This window comes from Urocampus carinirostris, chromosome 5 (genome assembly GCF_059441175.1).
Source record: "Urocampus carinirostris isolate Australia breed hairy pipefish chromosome 5, RoL_Ucar_1.0, whole genome shotgun sequence".
Lineage (NCBI taxonomy): Eukaryota > Metazoa > Chordata > Actinopteri > Syngnathiformes > Syngnathidae > Urocampus > Urocampus carinirostris.
This window is the reverse complement of record NC_142353.1, coordinates 16780528-16804296: the sequence shown is the minus strand read 5'-3', so window position 1 is coordinate 16804296 and position 23769 is coordinate 16780528. Positions and strand designations below refer to the sequence as shown.

At 38.8% G+C, this 23769-nt stretch overlaps 1 protein-coding gene across 3 annotated transcripts in view; it reads right to left on the bottom strand.

Annotated features, from left to right (window-relative positions):
* Positions 1 to 23769, bottom strand: part of pip5k1bb (phosphatidylinositol-4-phosphate 5-kinase, type I, beta b) — a 51987-nt gene that overhangs the window by 27313 nt on the left and 905 nt on the right. The window contains exons 1-5 of one of the 3 annotated variants that reach the window (XM_088335998.1): positions 13813 to 14020; positions 5279 to 5380; positions 3642 to 3710; positions 2224 to 2354; positions 48 to 165 (exon numbers count right to left, since the gene is read on the bottom strand). In XM_088335998.1, coding sequence (XP_088192124.1) covers positions 48 to 165; positions 2224 to 2354; positions 3642 to 3710 — 318 coding nt within the window. In that variant the 5' untranslated portion in view covers positions 5279 to 5380; positions 13813 to 14020. Of the gene's footprint in view, positions 1 to 47; positions 166 to 2223; positions 2355 to 3641; positions 3711 to 5278; positions 5381 to 7701; positions 7843 to 13812; positions 14021 to 23769 lie in introns of those variants that run through there. The other 2 variants (XM_088335999.1, XM_088335997.1) reach the window with 2 other exon arrangements.

Sequence of the window (23769 nt, the reverse complement as noted above, 5' to 3'; positions counted from 1 at the left end):
AATCTGAGGTTGAAGTAAGATTTAGTAGGATGCCAGCAAGGCCTTACCAGGTAGTCGTCAGGTTTGATGCCAAACAAGTCCCTAAAGTAGCGAAAGGCCAGTGGTGCGTAGGTCTTAAAGCGGAAATCAGGATAATGATGTGCTGGGGTTAAGTTGCTTCCTTCACTGTAAGCCCGAAAAAAAACGACAAAAGATTACACTTCATTCATTTGTACGAGACAATATACATGAATAGAATCTCCTGAACAATCAAAGCGCTCAAAACTGGCACCGTTTGCCTTGTAAGTAAATGAGCGGTTACTGTGAGGTCAATTATGAGGAACTGTGATTCATTGTAATGGGTTTGTTCTCCAATTACAGTGTCAACCATAGCGGCCAAACTAGCTTAGAGTCCCCCCGCAGGGATGAGAAAACAACACAAACATGATCACCTAACTCTCGTATTGTCTTGAATGTAATACAAGAGATGACCTTTCCAGGAAATGTCGTCCGATCCTGTTTTTGTAACTACCCAAACCCGAATGTCAAGGAAACACATCCAATAAATGCGTTGTGTGCTCGGCAAAATCTTTCCATTTTTAGTCGATTTCGAAATCCCCCCCGTGGCGAAATTGACAGAATTAGAAAACCTTTTTCTCTTACAGTGTATTGAACACTGTTCTCAATTAGATCAACTTCTCGGTTAGAAGGCAACATAGTGGTTGTTTTCAGATGGTGTTATATTCGGTTAAAGGGCCCATAAGGCCCTGCTGTGTAATACAACACCTGGCTTCAAAGTGTTTGCTGCCAGCTCTGTTTCTTGTATAAGCAAATGAGCAACTGGCAGTGACAGTAAGGCACCCAAACGTCTTTCATGGAAACAATTTAGTGACACACACCTTGAAATATTTCCTACAGTCAATTATTGCGTTTTCTGGTAGCGATCACCATGGACGTAAAGCGTCATCTGGGGTGAACCAGAGTGAGACTGATAGTCAAAAAACAACATCCTCCAAAGCGAATGTAACTTGTGTGGCAAAAGCATTTCAATCAGTCGGTTGTCTTTTGAGACACTCGCAAGTTGTGCTATGAAAGCATTTGCTTCTTTCCCCTGGCAATAATCGGCTTTTAAACTCCAAAGCTTTGCTCCAAACTATTGGTATTTTGCGACTGACGTGTCATTGAGCGGAAACACAAGGTCAATATCTAAAAGAACAGAAGGTGAGAGGACATTTGCATGGAGTTTGCATAAACATTGTGGACCATAAAATAAGCTTTATAAAACCCATGACATTGACTATATTTAAAAATGGAAAGTAAAAAGTGTTTGGAAAATGAATGGCAGAAAAAAAAAAATAGCATTTTTCATTTGGCTTTAACTCGGCAGGAATTAAAATTTATTGAAACCAATATATTAAATGCTTTGACCCATTATACATCACTAAAGCTAACAATTATTTCTGTAATCAATTGAGCAGACTATTTTTCAGTTAAATGTGTTGATCAACAGAACATTATGCAACACATTTTGGACTAATGTGAAGAAAATGATTAATTGTCCAGTTGTAGTAAAATCATATCTTTTTGTTTGACAAAAGAGGATTTGTTTAGTTCCCTGCAGGACTACAGAAATTGAAAATATTTAATCTTGCCAACTGAAATTTCTATGACTTGGAAAATGTAAATTTTAGAAGAGTTGTAAAATAGATAGTTGCAATAAATTAATAATTACAGTGGGAGTCAACTGAAAATATTTCCCAAAAATGACATGTTGTACGGGCTTCTATGAGTCATTTTTTGTTTTTAGAATAACAGTCAAAACAGGTCATCTATAGCCTACAACAGGTATTAATAAATGTCACAAATAAACATAATGGTTTGTTTTACAACAGTTTTTTTTTTCATAAAATAACCCTTTGACATTTGTTGTAGCAGTAGTAAATGTGATTATTTTTATAATCTAAGGGTCAACTGAGTTCATTGATTATTATTAATGATGTAAAACAACATTGAAAGCATAAAGATAAAAGTTTCCTCACTTCCTTTCATTTACGTTGCATCGAGCAAACTTACAGCGGTTTGTCACCCACGTTAAATCCAATTGAATCCCTCTGTGTGATTCACAGACGCTTAAAACCTTGGATTCATACAATCGTCTGGTTGTTACGTATGAACCTTTTCATAAAAATGAAACACTTTTCAATGAAAGCCGCTGTATGTTTAAGTGTCTCGTTTATCACTGACCTGGGCAGAAAAACACTCTCCACAACATAGAAGTCTTGCATAAGCACATCTCTGTCGGGCTTTGAGGTGAGGTTCCCTACTGTATAGCCAATGCCTAACTGAATGGCTCCCTTTAAGGCAGATGACGTCGTCTGGAAGGGAAAAATAAGTGAGTTAATACAATTGTATGCAGTGTGCCTTTTTCACACAACAAATGTAATAAACTCAACTTTAAATGGAAAAAAACAAACAATAAAGTAGCCTAGGTCAATATTTCCTTCGCCTGGTGAAATAGCTTTCCCAGCCAAGTACCCCTTGATAACCGCACCCCAAAAATTAATGTAAATAAACAATACAATATGTTGCCCCATTTGTAATATATATGAATCAGGTTGAACTCGTTTTTGTTTCATTTTGGTATTTATTTATTTCAATGTCTTTTAAACTCATTTTTATACTCATTTTAAGTATTTTACATAATTATTACAAAAAATATTTTTTAAAAACAAGAAAAGACAAATCAAACTTAAAATGAACATATAATTCTGCTTAATAAAAAAGACAAAAAATGCCATCAGAAGGAAAGTAATGTACAAGAAAAAAAAGTATAATTCCAAAAACAGGCAAAATTTAGCAGCAGTAATTTTAAGGATCATTATTTTATTTTACTGAACATGAACTGGGTGGCACATTGGCAGACTGGTTAACACGTCCTCTCTCACAGTTCAGAAATCCGGGGTTCAAAAATCTGTCTAACAGTAGTTAAAGGGACAGCCTGTATTATTCAGCGCCTCCTAGTGGTAAAAAAGTTCAATTATTGGAAAAATAGATAGATTTAAACTTTAGGCAAAAATATATGAACTCTCGTATAGACATGCATTTTTAAAATACTCTTCTCAATCATGCTGCAACAGATTCCATCTCGCAAAAGGCTGAGAAAAAATTTAGAAGAGAAATGGCGTGGTATGATAACTTTGAGTTTCCATAGCTTGTATTCTTTTTTTGTGCTTTTAGCATTCATTTTTGACTGCTCTAACAGAATGCAGCGACAAAATGCCTCTTTGAATAAAAAATATTAAACAAGAAAAAATATTTTCTATAAATTACCTTTCAAATAAGAAAACATATCAGATAATTTTGCTAGTTTCAAATTGTGAGTAGAAGGGAGGCAAGTGCTGTGATTGTTGCTTTTATACTGTTGTATTTTAAAAATAATTGCCTGAACTGCCTTCAAGCACTACAAGTGGTACGCGTAACCCCATTCAAGAACCACTAGTCTAAATAACATCTGACCACTTTTTTACAGTATAAACAATGCGAACACTTGCAGCCACTGTATGAAGTCTTGCAACAGTAACGCGTGGAGTTTCGTCAATTTTGTGAAGAGCACTTGAATGATTTGTGTGAGCACTGGTTCATGAGAAGTCAAAGCTTGTTACCTTCTTGTATGTTTTCTCTCTATTGGAACTCCAAGCCCCACCAATTCCATTTTCCGTTGTTGTTGACATCTGAAAAAAAAGCTTCATGGTCACAGCCACAAACACAAACAGCCACAAACTCCATAATCTTTTTGTTAATATGTATGACTGTGTTTGGAAGATCTAGGTCCAGTTATATCCAGGAGAAAATAAAAGTTGGCTCTGATTGACAAGACAAAGTTCCCATGGCAACATCTCAATAAAAAGATAAGCAACTTCCGTAAACACACCCTCTTTTATTGCACCTTTTACAGGCCATTTAAAACCACATAACTATCATAGACAGTTCTCCCATACCTGGCAACCTCAGCCAACTCCTTCCCTTTATTAATAATTGCAAATCCCATATTACCAGTGACAGAGACAATCTGGATTTGAACCGAAACAAGCAAGACAACATCAGTCCCACAAAAAAAAAAAAGATTTGATTTTTTTACTTGTGCAAAAATTGCTATACAGCGTACACAACTTAAAGTGATTTTTAACAAAAGTATAAAAAATGAGGGAAACGAATACGTCGACAAGTAGGTTTTCTGAATTTTATACAATTAATGATTAAAATTGTCTTTAATGATGCTTTGATTATTAATAATGTAACATGAATGCAATGCTTTGTTTTAATATGAAAAGAATAGTCTGCCGTTTTTCCTTACAGAGGTTGAGAAATATGAGTAGCTTATATTTCTGCTTCAAATTGCTCTTGCAACCACATTTTGTGTAATGTATTAGACATTTTGGAGGATTGCTTATTTTGTTGTCTCATACAGAAACAGAAAAAAAAAATGTGCAAACAACTACCTTGCATTAGATAAAATGTAGCCATGCTGTCTCACACACTTAAAGAATAATAACATTTGAGACAGGTATAAAACTCTTGACTGAATCCTTGAGCATAAACATCTTATGTATAGATATTTTAACCAAGGATTTGAGGTATTCTATTTGCTTTTCATTTACAAATTATTGGGATAAAATGTACCTTCAAACTCTTGGGTCAGAAATATAAAAAAATGTTGGGAAAAAAATAAATGGGTCACCTGCTGCTTATGTCAATTTTTTTTTATGTACAAAATAGATGACTTTTTTACTGTATTTGGGTATTTTTTTTGTCTTTGTGAGTTTAAAACTTGTCAAGAGTCAATACAGCCAAGTTGTTAGTGACCAAATCTCAAAATTCCAATCACATTTATAATTTTATACCTGCATTTTTTAAAAATCCTTTTGTTTGTGGCTGACTGGTGGAAAGTTTACGTTTTATGGTTCTGCTTTTGTATGCATGATTAATAAATAAAGGTGCCATTGGGCCTTTAAAATGTTGATGACCATTTACATTTCGCATGCTCCACAAATGCTGAGGTGGGTAAGAAGAACGCTAACTTTGAATCTTGACTATCAACTTGCATTATACCCAGGTCAGATATTTCTCAGTTTATTGGGGAGCAGCAGTCACACTTTAAGCTAGATGTGGCAGTTGTGACTAAAGAGGTGACAAACCCAATGCACCTCTAAATACAATCCAAACGTTTTTGTTCTGAGTTACGCTTCTGGCGCATGATCAGTATGTGAAATGTTGAAGCTGTTACATCTGTAATTTTTACCTTGCTTAAAGCAAAGCTGTGTCCATGAATCCAATCTCAAGGCCACATCATTCGACTGTCCAGTAGAGCGATTATCCACTGATTGAGATGTTATCAAAGGACCTGAAAGGAACAAATAACACAAAGTCACAGAGTGGAAACCACGGGTTGTGCATGCTCACAAGTTCTTTAAATGGTAAAGCAAGGGGTGGGGAGAGATGTTTCCACTAATTAAGAGTGAACAGTTCAAAAAGGTGCAGAGCGAGAGAAAATGTCTGCAAGGGTGAAAACAGTACAACAAAAGGCTTGTTGAGCTGCACAGTATAAGCGCAGGTTGTTTTCATCATGTTTTCCATCCATGATATTTACATTATAACGTCATCTCTTCCAATACCACCTACGACCAGCCGAAAACCCTACTTGATGTGCAAAGCTGTTTTTATTCCTTGGCAGTCGGAGAGCTTTGCATATATGTGCCAGGTTACGGCGTGGCTATTTCATAGAAATACGGACAGTCAATGACAACAACCTTTTTAAAAGGCATATGGCCAATTGAATATAAATGACTTATTCCCTCATTTGCTCATGGAACAAATGTTTTGTGAGTGGCAGGTTAAGGGTATCGAACAATTTAAAGACCCATAACCGAGCAGAGTTTTAGAAAGCTTTGCAGCCCTGGCAGCCTCACTCACATTGTTTCCTTACTTTCAGGTTTGTCATTTTGTCTCAAGGAGTTTTACTGGTTTTCCAACCTTCCCTCCAAGACAGGACCGGGAAGAATTGCTTTTAATTAACCCATTGCACAGGGGAGTGATTTTGAGCATTCTCGCCGGGACATTTTTTTTGTACGTTTTAAATTCAAACGCATCAATCTGGAGCAAAATCAAGAAGCTAGATCTATTATGAATGTGTGCCCCTGTAAACTATTGAATCATAAATACACTAGTTATGAAAGGCATTAACACAGCAGACAAGTCACACACACAAACATGGTAAACAAGACAGGAGTTTATGCAAACAAAATCTGCTCTTCATCTGATTAGACTAAAAATAACTACTGTTGTTCCGATGCCAAGGCTGTACTATTTTAAGGTATTGTATCGGCGGGTAAACAGACCATATCTGAGTTTTAAATTTGAATTTAATTAGGTGCAATACTCATATCGTGATTTGGTAAATTACACTAATAAATATCAGCACAGCTTCTTTTGTGATTGCTGCTATGACAGGATGCCAGTTCTTCTTTGATGGTTTACAAGAGGTTATTGTAACGCGCAATTTTTTAGCTACAGTTATAGCCCGTGTCCACCAAAACATTTTCTTGCTCAGAACTAATTTTGTAATTTCTTGAAATGTCAACGCTGCGTTTTCACGCTAAGTTGAAAACGCTGGTAGTGTAGTGAGATGCTGGGCAGGTTTTCTGCACAGAATGCTCGGCACTAAACCTTTTTGTCTGGTCCCTGAGAGTTGAAAAATGTTGGGGGATAATGCGACGCTCGTCAATGTCATATTTTACACAGCCGTCTAGTCAAAGTGTAGGCGGGGCCCGCCCACCAATATCTTTCCTATGAACGGGAAACATTGCAATCACAACATAAAACCCAACTAAACTGCTACGAAAAACTGTAAGACGGTAGCTATCCTTTGAGTGCATGACTGTGAGAAATTATAATAAGGAATGTTAATAAGTGAACAGGCACTTCTATAGTGCTGTTGCCCGCCCTCACTGACTCCCTCCCTCTCACCTGACCTCTCCAACCAGCTGGTGGCTGCTGCAACCGACGGTTCCCGAACAATCCCCAGAGAGGCTCGTAATGCCGCAAACGGGATTGCTGTTGTTTAACCGTAACAAAAGAAAGGACAGACCGATGGGGGTTCTGACATGTTATTTTTTTACTGCAATGATGTCACTCAAAGCACACTTCGGCATCTCAACACTACCTGCCTTGAATACTATAAGTGTACTAAAATACAGATCGTCCAAAGAAACATGATTGCTTCAGTTTAAATTTAAGTCAAATAGCTAGTCTTTCTCCAGACAGTCCTGCTCAGAAAAATATGCACTAGAAGCATGAATGCAATCCATGGTGTGGTACAAATGCAATGTTACAGACTTGGCGTAACATAAATGTAATAGATTCTTGGTCAGCTGAAATCGACAGTAAAATCACAGGTCAGTTTGCACAAACATCGCAGAATATGCTCCATAGTTGTTTCATTTGATACACCAGGAACTTCACCAGAGAACTAGGTTTGCCTCACTGTGGAGGATATGAAAGAACTACTTTTAGATTTACGCTTACTAAATTGTTGTTTTCTTGGCAAGACAATGTGGAAAAAACAGAAACTATTTTTTCATTCTCATAAATAACTATTTTACACGAATGATGGCTACCCCCAAATAATTTTTTTTTTACTCCATTGTTTAAAGGCTTGAAGGCTACCTCAGAATCCAGGTCCATCCATCCATCCATCCATTGTCTTCCGCTTATCCGAGGTCGGGTCGCGGGGGCAGCAGCGTTAAAAGGGAAGCCCAGACGTCCCTATCCCCAGCCACTTCCTCCAGCTCATCCGACGGGACCCCGAGGCGTTCCCAAGCCAGCCGAGAGACATAGTCTCTCCAACGTGTCCTGGGCCGCCCCCGGGGCCTCCTGCCGGTGGGACATGCCCGGAACACCTCCCGAGGGAGACGTCCAGGAGGCATCCTTATTAGATGCCCGAGCCACCTCAACTGGCTCCTCTCAACGCGGAGGAGCAGTGGCTCTACTCCGAGTCCCTCCCGGATGACTGAGCTTCTCACCCTATCTCTAAGGGAGAACCCAGCCACCCTGCGGAGGAAACTCATTTCGGCCGCTTGTATCCGGGATCGAGTTCTTTCGGTCATGACCCAAAGTTCATGACCATAGGTGAGGGTAGGAACGTAGATCGACCGGTAGATCGAGAGCTTTGCCTTTCGGCTCAGCTCCCTCTTCACCACGACAGACCGGTACAGGGTCCGAATGACGGCAGACGCTGCATCGACCCGTCTGTCGATCTCCCGTTCCATCCTACCCTCACTCGTGAACAAGACCCCAAGATACTTTAACACCTCCACTTGGGGCAAGACCTCCTCCCCGACACGGAGGGAGCATACCACCCTTTCCCGACTGAGAACCATGGCCTCGGACTTGGAGGTGCTGATCCCCATCCCGGCCGCTTCACACTCGGTTGCGAATTGCTCCAGCGAGAGCTGAAGATCACGGGCTGAGGAAGCCAACAGCACCACGTAATCTGCAAAAAGCAGTGACGCAATGCTGAGGCCCCCAAACCGGACTCCATCCCCGCCAAGGCTGCGCCTAGAAATTCTGTCCATAAAAGTTATGAACAGATTCGGTGACAAAGGGCAGCCCTGGCGGAGCCCAACCCTCACCGGGAACGAATCCGACTTATTGCCGGCAATGCGGACCAGACTCTGGCACCGGGCATACAGGGACCGCACAGCCCGGATAAGACTGTGCGGTACCCCATACTCCCGAAGCACCCCCCACAGGGCCTCCCGAGGAACACGGTCGAATGCCTTCTCCAAGTCCACAAAACACATGTAGACCGGACAGGCAAACTCCCATGCACCCTCAAAGACCCTGAAGAGTGTATAGAGCTGGTCCAGTGTTCCACGGCCAGGACGAAAACCACACTGTTCCTCCTGAATCCGAGATTCGACTTCCTGGCGGACCCTCCTCTCCAGTACCCCTGAATAGACCTTACCAGGGAGGCTGAGAAGTGTGATTCCCCTGTAGTTGGAACACACTCTCCGGTCCCCCTTCTTAAAGACGGGAACCACCACCCCAGTCTGCCAGTCCAGAGGCACTGTCCCCGATGTCCACGCGATGTTGCAGAGGCGCGTCAACCATGACACGCCCACAACATCCAGAGCCTTAATGAAGTCTGGGCGGATCTCATCGACCCCCGGGGCCCTGCCACCGAGGAGTTTTTTGACAACCTCGGTGACTTCAACCCCAGTGATACGAGAGCCCAACCCAGAGTCCTCAGGCTCTGCTTCCCGAGAGGAAGACGTGCCGGTGGAATTGAGGAGGTCTTCGAAGTACTCCGCCCACCGATTCACAATGTCCCGGGTCGAGGTCAGCAGCGCCCCATCGGCACTATACACAGTGTCGATGGCACACCGCTTCCTCCCCCTAAGACGTCGGATGGTGGACCAGAATTTCCTCGAAGCCGTTCGGAAGTCGGCTTCCATGGCCTCGCCAAACTCCTCCCATGCCCGAGTTTTTGCCTCGGCAACCGCCAAAGCTGCATTCCGCTTGGCCAGCCGATACCTGCCAGCTGCTTCCAGAGTCCCACAGGCCAGGAAGGCCCGATAAGACTCCTTCTTCAGCTTGACGGCATCCCTCACCGCCGGTGACCACCAACGGGTCTGAGGGTTGCCACCGCGGCAGGCACCGACTACCTTGCGGCCACAGCTCCGATCAGCCGCCTCGACAATGGAGGCGCGGAACATGGTCCACTCGGACTCAATGTCCCCCGCCTCCCTCGGGACATGGGCGAAGTTCTGCCGGAGGTGTGAATTGAAACTTCTTCTGACAGGAGATTCTGCCAGCCGTTCCCAACAGACCCTCACAACACGCTTGGGTCTGCCGGGTCGGGCCGGCATCTTCCCCCACCATCGAAGCCAACTCACCACCAGGTGGTGATCAGTTGACAGCTCCAGGTCCTATAGGTAAAAACCCGGCCACAGATTTGCATTAGCCACAGGAGCCTCTTATTAATAAGCAGGGAAACAAGCTCTTCTCCACCTACTGTTGTGAGAGACAACAAGACAAGACAAGGGTTTATACTTCCCATCCTGGATTATCTAATGCCTCCCTGTGAATGCCGTTAATGCTTTCTCAAAAATACCTCCTAGTGTGTAGGATCCAGTGGCTGGCCATGCATTTCATACCTAGGCCTTCTGTAGTGCTACATCTGAATCAATCCAACCCTCAATAACTATTTTATGGCTAGGACACATTTATTGCAGCTACAGCTGCAATACATATAAAAAAAGCGTCAATAAAAACTCATAAAATTGCACATGTTTAGGGAATATAGCCATATTTTACTCAAATGGTAAACAGGAAATGGGCTGCATTTATAAAGTGTTTTCAAGTCACTGAAGATCTCCCAAAGCACTTTACAATGTGCTTTCACATTTACCTATTCTCTCTCTCACACACACACACACACACACACACACACACACACACAGACAACTACAATCCTTTCTATCTGTGCAAAAATCCATCCTTCTTTCTTTTGACTAATCTGTCATTCAGGTTATTTATGCTTTTCAGTTCCATCAAGAAGTTAATTATTTTATCGGCATCAAAGCTAATGCTACTAGTTGAGCATGTCTCGTCATATTTCTGGCATGTTTTCATTCGAGCGTGTCTCGTCATATTTCCGGTAAGTTTTAATTCGAACTCGGGCTAAAGTAGTCCAATTGACAGAAGCGATGGACACGGGGATGTTTTTTTTTAATGTTTTTGTTGTGATACTTGTGTTATCGCCCCATAGCCAATCATAGTTTGTGGAACCGCTGATGTTTCCTTACGCCTTTTAAAGGCACTGCTCGGCTAACTCTAAATCTGATTGGCTAAACCAACTGATTTTATGCCTCAGGTCTGCAGAACTGATTGTGAAGGCCTCCAGGGAAATTTTTGTCTCTGACTACAAGTAATGACTAAAATGTGATTAGTTAAATGCTTAAATATAAAAGCACACCAGGGGGGAAAGCAATGAAAGAAGGCTGACTTATAATGTGGTATTAATTAGGTAATCATAGTTTTGTTGGTAGGTTGTTTGAATCCCTTAACCACGAGGGTCGTAGGGGCACCATTTCCTGTGGTGTGTCTTAGTAAAGCCTGGTGGAGCCCATCCCTGTGGCCAACCCAGGATCTACTGTTAATCATATTCATAGACGGGGGAAAAAAAAAATATATATATATATATATATATATATATATATATATATATATATATATATATAGCGAGTTGTCTGTCCCTGTGTGCCCTGCGATTGGCTGGCAACCAGTTCAGGGTGTCCCCTGCCCACAGCCCCATGATTGCTGGGATGGGCTCCAGCACCCCCGCGACCCTACTGAGGATAAGCGGTGCAGCTAATGATATATATATATATATATGTAATGTAATATACATAATTAACTTCACATGATTCAGATATGTTTTAGGACAGCAGAGAAAGCCTTGAGGACCCTGATTGCCCACCACTGGTAGGATCGCTAAACCACAATAGCCTTTATAGGAAAATTCTTGAGAACACTTCCTTGACACACCTCCAAACATTAGATACAAAAAAACAAGGCAGAAGCAATTGTACATCAGAAACATATTGTGCCTGTATGAAATTTACCAACTGATTATTTGGTTTTAAAGGCAAGTGCCGCATCCAACTTTCCATGTCCCTTGCCGTTAAAGTCAAAAAATGTATTTTTCAAAAACTTTTTACCTCCAAATCAATCAACATCTACATTCAGCACCACAAATACTAAACTAAAACAATGTGTACACTAAACAACACCAAAATATCACAACTAAACACCAATCACCTTAGGATGGCAGTGTGTATACATTATGGGTGGCAGCACATATTATTTCTGTCACCTTGGGTAAACACTTGTCACTGTTTAGTGTGCTAGTGGCTTAGTTACGATGTTGTGGAAAATACAGTAGTCACTTCTGTTACGAATCAGGCAGTAAGAGTTGTGTGTGGTCTAAACTACAATGGCTGTAAATAGGTCCATGAGTAACAAACTGATATGTGCCTTCCCAACTAAAATGTGCATATGGTAGGGGGTGGGCAGAATGATCCAAATATCGATATTATTTATACTCAGCAAGTTCTTGGATTGGATCAATGCTATTGTCCTGGGATCGATACTTCACCCGTACACCAATTTCCTCAAAGCACCACTTTAAATTGTTTTATACTGTTAAAGTTAGAATTGTGGTTATACAATAAAAAAATGAAACATTTTTAGTCTATTAAATATTTGAGTTGTGTTTATCACAAATATGAACTAACTCAAAAGGTAGAGTTCAACTATTCAATGATCATTATATTTCCAAGCAAAACATATTGGTTCGTATCAATCAATACTACCATGTATTTATTCGGATGGGATCGATATAAAATTTCCAAGTATTGCCGATCCCTACTACAGAATGCCCTCTTCAGTTATGTCATTTAATCAAGAAATTCCCAAAATGTGGAAAAAATAATAGATAAAAAATGCCATGAATGAGTTTGTCCTTGAAAGGGACAGTTTACACAAGCAAATATCTCCAGTGTCAAGTCAAGTCAAGTCAAGTCATTTTTATTTGTATAGCCCTAAATCACGAAGAGTCTCAAAGGGCTTCACAGATTGTTACACTATATTACACAAACTATTTTCAACCGACAAGAGGAGTAGGTTATTCGTAAAGCAAAAAAGACAAGAGAACGGCAATAAATAGAAGATTAGCTGGAGAGCTACGAGCCGCAAGCATGTATCCATGCGCAGCCATCTTGAATCAGTGAAAGACGATCATCTATTTGTTCTCGTCTTGTACATGACATAACCGTTGCTACTTTACCATTGGATGTTATCTATCCGATAGAACAAATACAGGCATATAGTTGGTGCAAATGACAGAAAAATGAAAAAAGTTGTTTGCCTAGGAACAGCATCACTTCTGTTGGCTAAGCTGCATTGGCTCCCTGTTAGATACTTCTGTGAGATGTGATTTCAAGGTTCTCTTATTATTATACAAAATCATACATGGACATTCCCCCTCATATCTTTCCGATCTGATTTCTCCCTATGTCCCGGCCCGAAGCCTTCGTTCTGAGAGCGCCGGTCTTCTGGTGATCCCAAAAGCCAAGAAGTGTTCCGCAGGTTCGAGAGCGTTCTCCATCCAGGCACCGGTGTTGTGGAATGCTCTTCCCCCTGAGATCCGATCTGCAACCTCAGTGGAAATGTTTAAATCTAAGCTTAAAACTCACTTCTACTCTATAGCATATGATTAACCTAAACTGCTTATGTGTAAAAACCTGTGAAGCCCTTTGAGACTCTTTGTGATTAAGGGCTATACAAATAAAAATGACTTGACTTGACTTGACAATGGTAGACCCATATTTGTACTGCAATAGGTGTACTCTGGCACATCAAGCCAATTGCATATCACCACCATTCTATATATAACCTTTACAGGACACAATGGTCTATCTTTCACGAGTGATGTAAACAGTTAGAGGAGCTACACTAACAAAAAAGACAAAAACAAAAAGTTTTGTCTACTCTAGTTGATGCGTTTACTTGCTTGCTCACCTCCCACTGAGGCAAATTTGAATTAGACGAATGAGATTATATTCATAGCGAAGCTATTGCGGAGAACAAATGCTGCTGTGTCGTCTACACTGCAAACAATGAGGTCTGTTTTAACAAGCACAATCACGCTCAGTAAATCCATTGACTGAGCTCATTCTGTTGGTGTAAAACATACAAAAAAGCACAACAAACCCTAGGCGAAGCCTGAGGACACACTACTCTGATTCCTCTTCTCCGGTTCCATTCTGCTTGAGTAGCAGCGAGAAAGAGGAATGTCCATCGAGTCACAAGATTCCAACCCAAGCTCATGAGGAATTGGAGAAGTTTGTGAGACAAGAAAACAGAGTAAACCGTCTCGAAAAAACAACCAATAAAATTATATGCGTTACAGAGTGAGCTGACTATATTGATCTAATGACATCACAAACGTGCCGTATACAGCTTTGTCTCAGTTGCTAACATGACATGAAAAGCATCACATTAAACATCATGTAATTGATGATATGAAAGACAGAAGAAAAAAACAGACTCTAAACCTTTGAAACATGTTCAGGTTTATTTGGCGTAACCTATTGAGGAGTTAACTGCAATCCACCCCTTGAATGGATAGCTTTGAATTGTCGTTATCAGCTTCAAAAAAGTAGTTTTAAGCAGCTATGACATATGACTTTTCTTCAAGACATTTCCAGCTCTATGATTATAGTGATGATTTTTTTTTTTTTTTGAAATGACTGTGAAAGTTAGCGGCAAACACTCTGTAAGTCCTTGTGTGGTAACACCTGCTGTAGCCTAATGACATATCTGACACTTCTTAGCCAAGTGACATCATGCATGATGAAAAATTTTCAGTCAAACTTCTCAAGCTACCCAAAAAAAAACAACAACATTAAATTAGGACTTTTTAAAAAAAATACTTGCGGCTATTCAAGGTTTTCCTTTCACTTGTCATCCAGACGTTGTGGGCCTCTCTCATTATCATTGCCATGCTAGGGGAGCAGGACGACAGCACAGACCACAAGAACAAGCACGACAACAAACATTACCATGAGTATAAAATTGGAATACTGGAGAATGCCAAGTCTTCAGTGCCAGCATTTGTTTAATAAGGAGTTTAATTATGCAACAATGAGGGACGGAAGGTATTTCAAGAGGAAGTCACAATGAATTGATTTAAATTAAAAAGGGAGATTTTAAATGATGCAGACACGGAAATTTGTTGGGTGGTTGTGTCCGAGAATTCTCACGCCCGTGTCATACAATAACACGGACATTTGAAGCTTAAAAATGCTTTCACATGTATCAGGCCACTTTGACAAGTTATGTAATGTGAGTTGTTGTTGGCGTCAGTCGAAGTCACTTGAATCGCCTGACTGCGCAAATCACTTTGCACATGACAGCACGAGGAGTTGGTCAAATCCAAATTAGGATTGTTTGAAGAAAAAAACTCAAGAGAACATTGTAATGTTTTGACATAACTATGTTTTGAGTGTTCAATGAACTACTATTTGCTTTTATGTAAACAAATCTAAATTTAATAATGACGTTGAATAAAGGAGACAATGTAATGTTTTCACATTTGAAATCTCTATTGTGATTTGCAGTTTGCCTCAGTGTAGTACAACAATGCACACTATACAGTGGAACCCCTGTTTTCGAACGCCTCTCAGTTCGGACAAATCGGTGTTCGACCAAAAATTTCGAGAAATTCTTACTTTGCTGTTCGGTCAAAAAATCGGAGTTTGAACGTCGGTACGCTAGGGTGCGATGCTGAGCGGCGTACGGGTGTTTTAGCCCCTAAATATGCCTCCGAAGAAGGTCGGTGCACGCAGGACAGGTAAAAAAAAAAACAAGTTGTTCGTCCAACTATTGCCTTTAAGAAAGACAAAATAGCTAAATATGAAAGAGGTGTACGAATTTCCGATCTTGCTAGTGAATACAGCATGGCTAAATCTACTATCAGTACGATAGTAAAGAATAAGGAGGCTGTGAAATCGAGTGATGCGGCTAAGGAAGTTAGCGCTGTAAGCAAGCAACTGCCGCAAGTTTTGGAAGAGGTTGAAAAACGTTTGATGATTTTTCTCTCCCTACCGTCCACCACAAAGGTAAGAAATCCTATTCATAATCCTTTTTTTTTTATTTTTACATGTTCATGTTAGCGTAATATTTCGTACGGAAGATTACGCTAACACGAAAGTACGATTAGCCTGGGTTAGCTTCATGTTTACATTCTTGCTAAATATTCAGGGTGTTGGAACGGATTAAAATGATTTTACGTTACTTTAAATGGGAAAAACGATTTTCCGTGATCGGCCAAATCGGTTTTCGAACAGCGTTCTGGAACGGATTATGGTCGAGAACCGAGGTTTCACTGTAGTACAGTCTTAAGCATTGAGGGTGTCTCGATACATTTATTTATACTTTCTAAAGGATACATATACTGTTGCCCTGATATAGAGCTGGAATTTTACATCATATGTTCGGTAGGATATTTTCCCCTTTCAAATATGTATTAGCTAAACTCATGTGGCATAAATTAACAAAATTTACCACTGATGTTTTAAAGAATGATTTCAAATGAAACCGGAATTGTATTCCCGCTCCTCTCAAATTCGGGAATATTAATTCTCAACTCATTAAACTACCGCTTTGACACTGCAAATTGTCTGGAATGGACTATTTGACACCAATATGGGATGTTTCAGACTTGGTCCCAAAAATAAAATCCCCATTCTCTAGTGCAAATGCATGAAACTCATGGCCTGAGGGCAAACTGTGGCCCGCCGCAGCATTTTATGTGGCCCGAGAGCGCTTAAAATGTCTGTGTATCCCCAAAAAAAATGACACAAAGAGTGTTTTGACCAAAAACTACATTTCCTACAATTCATGTTGGCCATGATACCCCCAATAACCCAGGGTATCCATGTCAATGCCAATAAGTAAAATTGAGAAATATTATCCCTAAAACGTTCAAGAAGATTTTATTATTTTGTCATAGTTAATAATTTATTATTGAATTATTTCAACACTTGTTTTAGTAGAAATGTAATGCTTGTGACTTTTTAATTAATGGTATCAGTTTTACATGAGGGAGTGGTTCTATTCATTTTAAATACCATTCAATTACATTAGGTTGTATTTATAAATTACATTAGGCCCTTTGAGGACAGCTATTACGCTGCTGCAGCCCTCAGTGAAAATGAGTTTGACACCCCTGATTTAGTGTCAAAAGTATATTGGCACATGTCTATCAAGAATATTCTGCATCGGTGTTTGAATTAGATTCATTTGCTTAAGTGAGCAAAGGCAAAGTGTCAAAATCTTATATTCCACAAATCCGATATTATTCAGAAGACAATAATAGCGCTTAGTACTTGGACAGCATAAAACATTAAAAAGTTTTTTACTTGCCCTTTAAGAAATAAAGACAATTTATCGTCTATTTTATCCGTATTTGCGTAGATGCACTGCATGGACATTCAAAATCCATCACAAAAAGAAAATAAAGTTTTGTACAGTGGGTGACTTGTCCTTCTTAACATCTGCTGTAGTTTGGGATCTTCCATATAAGATTCTTCTTGAAATACCTTCCGTCCCTCATTGTTGCATAATTAAACTCCTTAATAAGTGGCATTTGGCTGCCTAATGCAGTGTTTTTCAACCTTTTTTGAGCAAGGGCATGTTTTTTACATAAGAAAAATTTTGCGGCACACCACTCATAAACAATGTTATAAAATGACACTGAACTCTGTTTTAATTACATAATAATAATTTTAATTATATTTTATGAAAAAAAATACAGCACAGACATTTGACAATGACATAAAATCTGCAGAAAATGATTCAATAATGTTTTATAACATTTAAAATTTTAAAAAGTGACATTGGATAATTTCTCACGGCACACCTGACGTTCTCTCACGGCACACTAGTGGTTGAAAATCACTGGCCTAGAGTGAACTAACACAGTAAAGAATATAACAGAGAAACTACTCTTTTGTATTGTATCAGAAGTAAACCGGTGTGTGCTAACCCAACAAGAGATTGATCAACTACTGAAGTATCTTCATCGTGACACAAACTAGGTCAGCTTATAAAAAAATGTAAGATAGTTTGGGTACGACAGCATGAGCCCTCCCTGTGTAAAACCAGTACAAGATTAACCAGTTGAAAAGTAATCATTAGAAGCGGGGTTAGAAGCAAAGCCTGAGGGCCTGTCACTATCTTGAGAGTGTATCCATCACTTATTAACTAATCACAAACTCCTGAAAGCACCTCCACCAGCTATTATATTTAGCTCAGGTAATTACAGACGCAGGTTTGCCTTTTTCCACATGCCATTCACATTAAAAAAAGGGTACATGACGCACAAATATAATTTCTATATTAAAAAAATGTAAATGCACTCATATGCTAATTGTATGCTCCAGTACTTGACCACACTACACTTTCTAAGTGTGACACTTAAGAAATAGATACATAAAACAAACTGGTTCTAGTAATCACACATAAGAATAAAAAAAGTCTGATGAATTAGCTTGCAAGATAGCAGTCGAAACTAATACTGCTTTTATTGAATGTGGGAACTCAAAAAGTTTCAAGAGAATAGAAAGTGCTAAGATACCTGATTGCCTTACATGCTTGAATGTTTTGTTTAAGGTACACATTCTAAAGTAAGTTTGGTATATGTCTGAAAATTTGAGAAATGTTTTGCCACTCACAATCAATATCTCCATGGAGGTGGCGATTTTTGAGTGATGTTAGATTGAAGTTTGTAATTTTATGTGTGAGTTACACTGTTATAAGCTATGTCATATACTTCTAGTGATAGTGATAAATGATCATACCTAAGGTTCCTGTTTCTGTTTATACAGGCAAAATCATTTCTTTTCAGGCCTGTTAGGTTATTGATTTAGTTTCATTTAACGATGTGTATTGAAAAACATATTAATAAAACAGGGGGCTCTTGTACAAGATATGACCGTTACAATGACAAATGTGGTACGTCAGCACTTTTGTCTCTTAGCATAGCCGTAGACCATCTACTGGCTAAATGAAAATAATAGCACAAGGGAATGACTCATTTTCATACAGGCAATAATCAGTTTAGAAACTTGATATTGGATTATTTTAACAATCCGAATGAATCATTTACATGCCTAGAGACAAAGGAACAACCCTGTATGTATGGCATTAGTGAGTACAGGTATTGCGAAGCGGGAGCGATGTCATTACTTACCTAGACATCTTTTCCATACTTATCTTTTGACTCATCAAAATCCAACAAAGTACTGTTTTTATTTTTTACTCACTCAAAAAGTGCTCGTTAGTGGCTGGCCAGAAGCATAGACTTACACAATATATAGACAGATACGCCATTCAGGCCAGAAAGTAAAATAAGGAAATGTCCCATCAACCAGTTCACATTTGGCTTTTTTAGCAAGTAAACTACTTTGGGGCATAAAACAATTCAGATTGCACGTGCACACATGCAATCGGTTTACTCGACTGCAAATACATGCACAAGCAATTGTAAAAGGAAAGGACTAACCTAAACATTGCAGTTGAAAATTTGTTTTTATTTTGCATGTTTACATGGCAATACTTAACCTGGATACTGGCGCTATTCTGTTTACAACCGGATTATAACCTGCATGAAAACATACCCAATGCTACTAAAGTCATTTTGATTCTTTTTTTATTAACCGCTACTTGAATGAACTGTATACATGATCCGTTTTGCCAAGAGGAAGGTATGTTGGATTGTCGTACGGGAACTGAGTTGTGAGCATTATTGTCTTTTTTGGAAGTCCTTCCCCTTCTTCGATGGATGGCCCATTAGTTCATTATCATAATAAAAAGAAAACTGATGCCAATTCTTTTCTTTTTCTCCTTAACTTAGTCACAAAAATATACAATAAAAATCACATCTGATTTCCTCTAAAGCAGGAGTCGAGAACTTAGAGCTAGAGAGCCATATATGCTTTTTTTTATGAGTACATATGGCTAGGCGATAATATTAGACTCATATAAATCTCATCTCTAGCCTATAGCGTACTAAATTTTATTGAGCACGGAGTCCAGTGCATGATTCCGTCCAGTATATAAAGAGCATACTTCCCGCTACAGTCTACAGTCAAGGTGTCACACCAACAGACCCTGTTTTGGCTGTACGCTGCCAATGAATCATTAATATGGAAGTTAATTAAACAATTTAGGTTTACTGTTGACACAGTCTATGACGAAAAACCACAGACAAACTGTAAATAGCCAGAAACACCAGCCAAGCACACAGAGCAGTTTTATTGGCTAAGCGGTGGGGGTGAGCGGAGCTATGCGCAGTCAACACTAAAGGTAAGTATGTCGGTATCCTCGTTTGCTGTATTTAGTGATATTTTTACAAAATAACTCTGCTTGCACCTATTTTGAAACTATTATTGAGGAAAAAAAATGAAGGTTGAAATGAGCCTCATCAATATTAATCTCTTGCGGGAAAGAGACAGGTTTAAAGTGGTATATTTGCTGATATGAGACACAGGCATTGGCATTGTTCTTATTTCCTAAATTTGATCAAATCATCTAATGTCACTCAGTGAAATAAAATGCGCTGACAACTTAGATTTCGTCCGGAGAGCGGGTTAGGCAGTTTTGCTGAGATTTTTCTTAAAATATATGGGATGGCTCTCAAAAAAAAAAGTGTAAATTTGTTTCTATGATGGCTCCCTGGGTAAAAAAAAGTTCCCGACCCCTGCTCTAAAGTATTAGCTGTTAAAACAAGGAAAAGACAAAAGTAAAGGAAGCCGGTATGAGTACTAATAATAAAATTATTATAGGACATTTCTTTTGTACCAAAAATGTGAACATGACAGAGATGGAGTGGTGTCACGAATGGTCTGCATTTTACTATCACAGTACAGTGAGGCATTTTTATCAGAGTGTAGGCATAACCTACCAAGGGGGCACACCCCTGCATGGAGACACGAGGCACAACGGCCCCTTGCACCATTATCAGGCTTGAGAGTAATCACTAGGGAACTCACCATGACTTATGTAACCTTCTTAAATGATCCTCGTATGCGTGTTATTATGGTGCAATCACCTCAGGATCCCATTGAGCACTCACTGTACGGACAAAAGCACTCTTTGACCGACAATCACATGACTGTACTCAAATCCTTACAACTTGGGTGGCTTCTTTTAAAAAAAACTCAGTGGAGAAAAGAGGCTAAAAAAATGTCAACAGTTAAATCGAAATAAAATGAATCCTTCCCAGTATTTATTTTTATTTCTTTATATATATATTTTTCAATTTTCTGTTTTAGAACTTGGGGACTAGCTTTAAAGGGAAGTGAGTAATATTTTACCATTACATATGCTGTATTGTGTAGTGCAACTAAAACAAGTGCTATAAAGAACATGGAAAATTTTAAAATACCAACTCAAAAACATTTTTTCACTCTTTTTTATTTTGCACTGCCTTTCACAATTTTGGGGGTTACCTGTATCAGCAAGATGACAGTTATGTCAGCTCCCTCTAGGTTAGGCATGTTAAATAAATGTATAGTTTTTGACCTACAGTACATGTTTAAAATGCAAGTTTATATGATCTATCATTCATTAGAATACACAGACATTTGGTGCTATTATTCCGACACACAATTATTCTGGACCGGACAATTGCATACAAGCCCGGCCCACAAGTGTAAAACGTTCATAATCTCCAAAACTTTGGCTGAGAAGCAACATTTCCAGAATCACCACTGTATTTGTGTTTCTGTAGTGCAGTGGTCAGCACACTCACCTAACACATAAAAGGTCCCCAGTTGAAAACCAGGTGGAAACATATATTGGCGTGCAGTGAATATCAGAGAGATGAGCGTCACCAGACTGTTCTTGCCCATGGCACACCACAGGAAATGGTGCCCTTATGATACTAGTGGTTAAGGGATCCAACCAACCAAAGTAATCAGTCATACATACAAGTGTTGTTTTTTAATAAAGTATAAACAGTTGCAGCTATCTGTTCTGATGATGAATACAATTACCTGACGGGAAATCTTGCTACCCCATTGACCCATCTTTGTAATATTGCAACAAACATTACAAATATATATATATATATATATATATATATATATATATATATATATATATATATATATATATATATATATAGTATCCATTTAATTTTCATCCCCAAGGACCTCTCATAATATCCCATGCAGGTGGTTGTTTTTTTTTCTTTTACGTTTTTCTGTATCTGCGTCTTAGAGTGTTAATTGTGGGACTCATAAATACACCACAAAAGGACTATTACAATATTTGTGCAAGACAGGCATGAAGCAGATAATCCTGTTTATAAAATGCTATTAAAAACAGCCTTGCAATGTGATGGTGGCACACCTGACTACTGGGAAGAATTACATAACACGCAGATGCTGCTCACGTGCACTGCATTTGAGTTTAAAGCATAACAGACTAGGCACAGGTGGTCTGTTGTTCCCCCTAAAGACACATCAGGGCATTTTGCATGACCGATTTTCATTTCAAATAGTTGCCAGTGCGGAATAACTGTTGTTTCTCAGGCAAATTCAGTATGAACGCTGAAGCTTCCCGAAGGAAACCATGAACCTGCCATCGACCATCAATCTAAACATAAGACTTAAATCAAGATTTGCAAATCTTTTTTGGTGAAGTTTATTTTGTTTCTTAAGAAATTAAACGTAATATTGATTTTAAATGATGGCGGGTTTTTAAAACATGTATGTGCCAAACCAAGTATGCGGCATTAATCGTCTAAGAAATTTACAAACACTTTATTGCCTTAGGTTCATTTGGGTATATTTGTGAGCAAGAACTACTAAAACACAAATTTGAAACCCCTTTTGAGTTGACATTCAAAAAAAACGCTTTCATTTGTGATAAGTTAAATTATAATCTATAATCTAATAAATTATAATATTCGAATCTAAGGTATTTGGTCAGTTTACACTCCCACCCACATTGAAAAACAACACACATTCCAACCCATAATGAAATGTCTTTTTGATTTTAGGCTAAATCATTCTGGTCTATTTAGACATGAGTTAACCCAAAAATATATGTCTTGAATTGGCCCAAAGTGTACAAAATGTAATCCCAAAATAATTATTGTTGTGGTTATGTCATTAAATGGGTCCTAACCAGATTTTTTTTTTTTGAGAGCGTTAATAAATTAAGTACTTTCAGTGCCTTTAAAAGAAGTTTTTGCAACATTAACCCTTCAACCACGTTTTGGATAGAACATTGGCATCTTTTCAAGGTCTCTTCTACGTGTTTTTCTGGGTATTCTGGGTGATCAATTAGTACTTTGTTTCAGGAGAATTCTTGCCTCCATCTCTGTGAACAGCCTTGACACATCATTATACGTATCAAGAATTGTTTTTGCTTGAAACCTGTCTCTGTCTTTTTCTAAATCATAACAAAAAGGATTGACCAATTCACCATATCTCATCATGGTTGACATATTGTACTTGCAGTTTCCACATATCAAATGGCAAACTTCTTTACAACACGTACTGGCAGAGCCGCTGTAATTCGGCTCGAAGCCATTCGAATAAATGGTAAATGCAATTAAAACGTCAGTCTTATTACTTTTAATGACTCTTAATTACATAAAACACAAGAGAAGACAAAGCTGTTATTATGCAGCAGGAAAATTAAAGTGCATATCTAAAGACGTTCACTATAAGAGACTGATCCTGCCATATGTAGAGATATATGCAGTATCTACAAATATATGCCATTTATAAAATTAAGTAAAACCTAAATATATGACTATGACATATGAATGATGTAATTTATTCATTTATTTATTCATTTTGTCATTTATTTATTTTTTCATGTCTATTTGTTGTGTTATTTCCCTTCGGGGATGAACAAAGTATCTATCTATCTATCTATCTATCTATCTATTTATTGGTTATTCTGTTGTGGTTTTTGGTCACAACAAAATATTTAATTGTGGGGCAGCCTGAGGTTTTAAACCTATTGGTTGATCAGTGATGAAGAAAACAGGTATACACAGATCAACCAAAGGGTGAAAAGCTCGGCCAGTTCAACTGGCCCCCTCAAAATACACTACAAGATACATGACAATTTACAAGACGATAT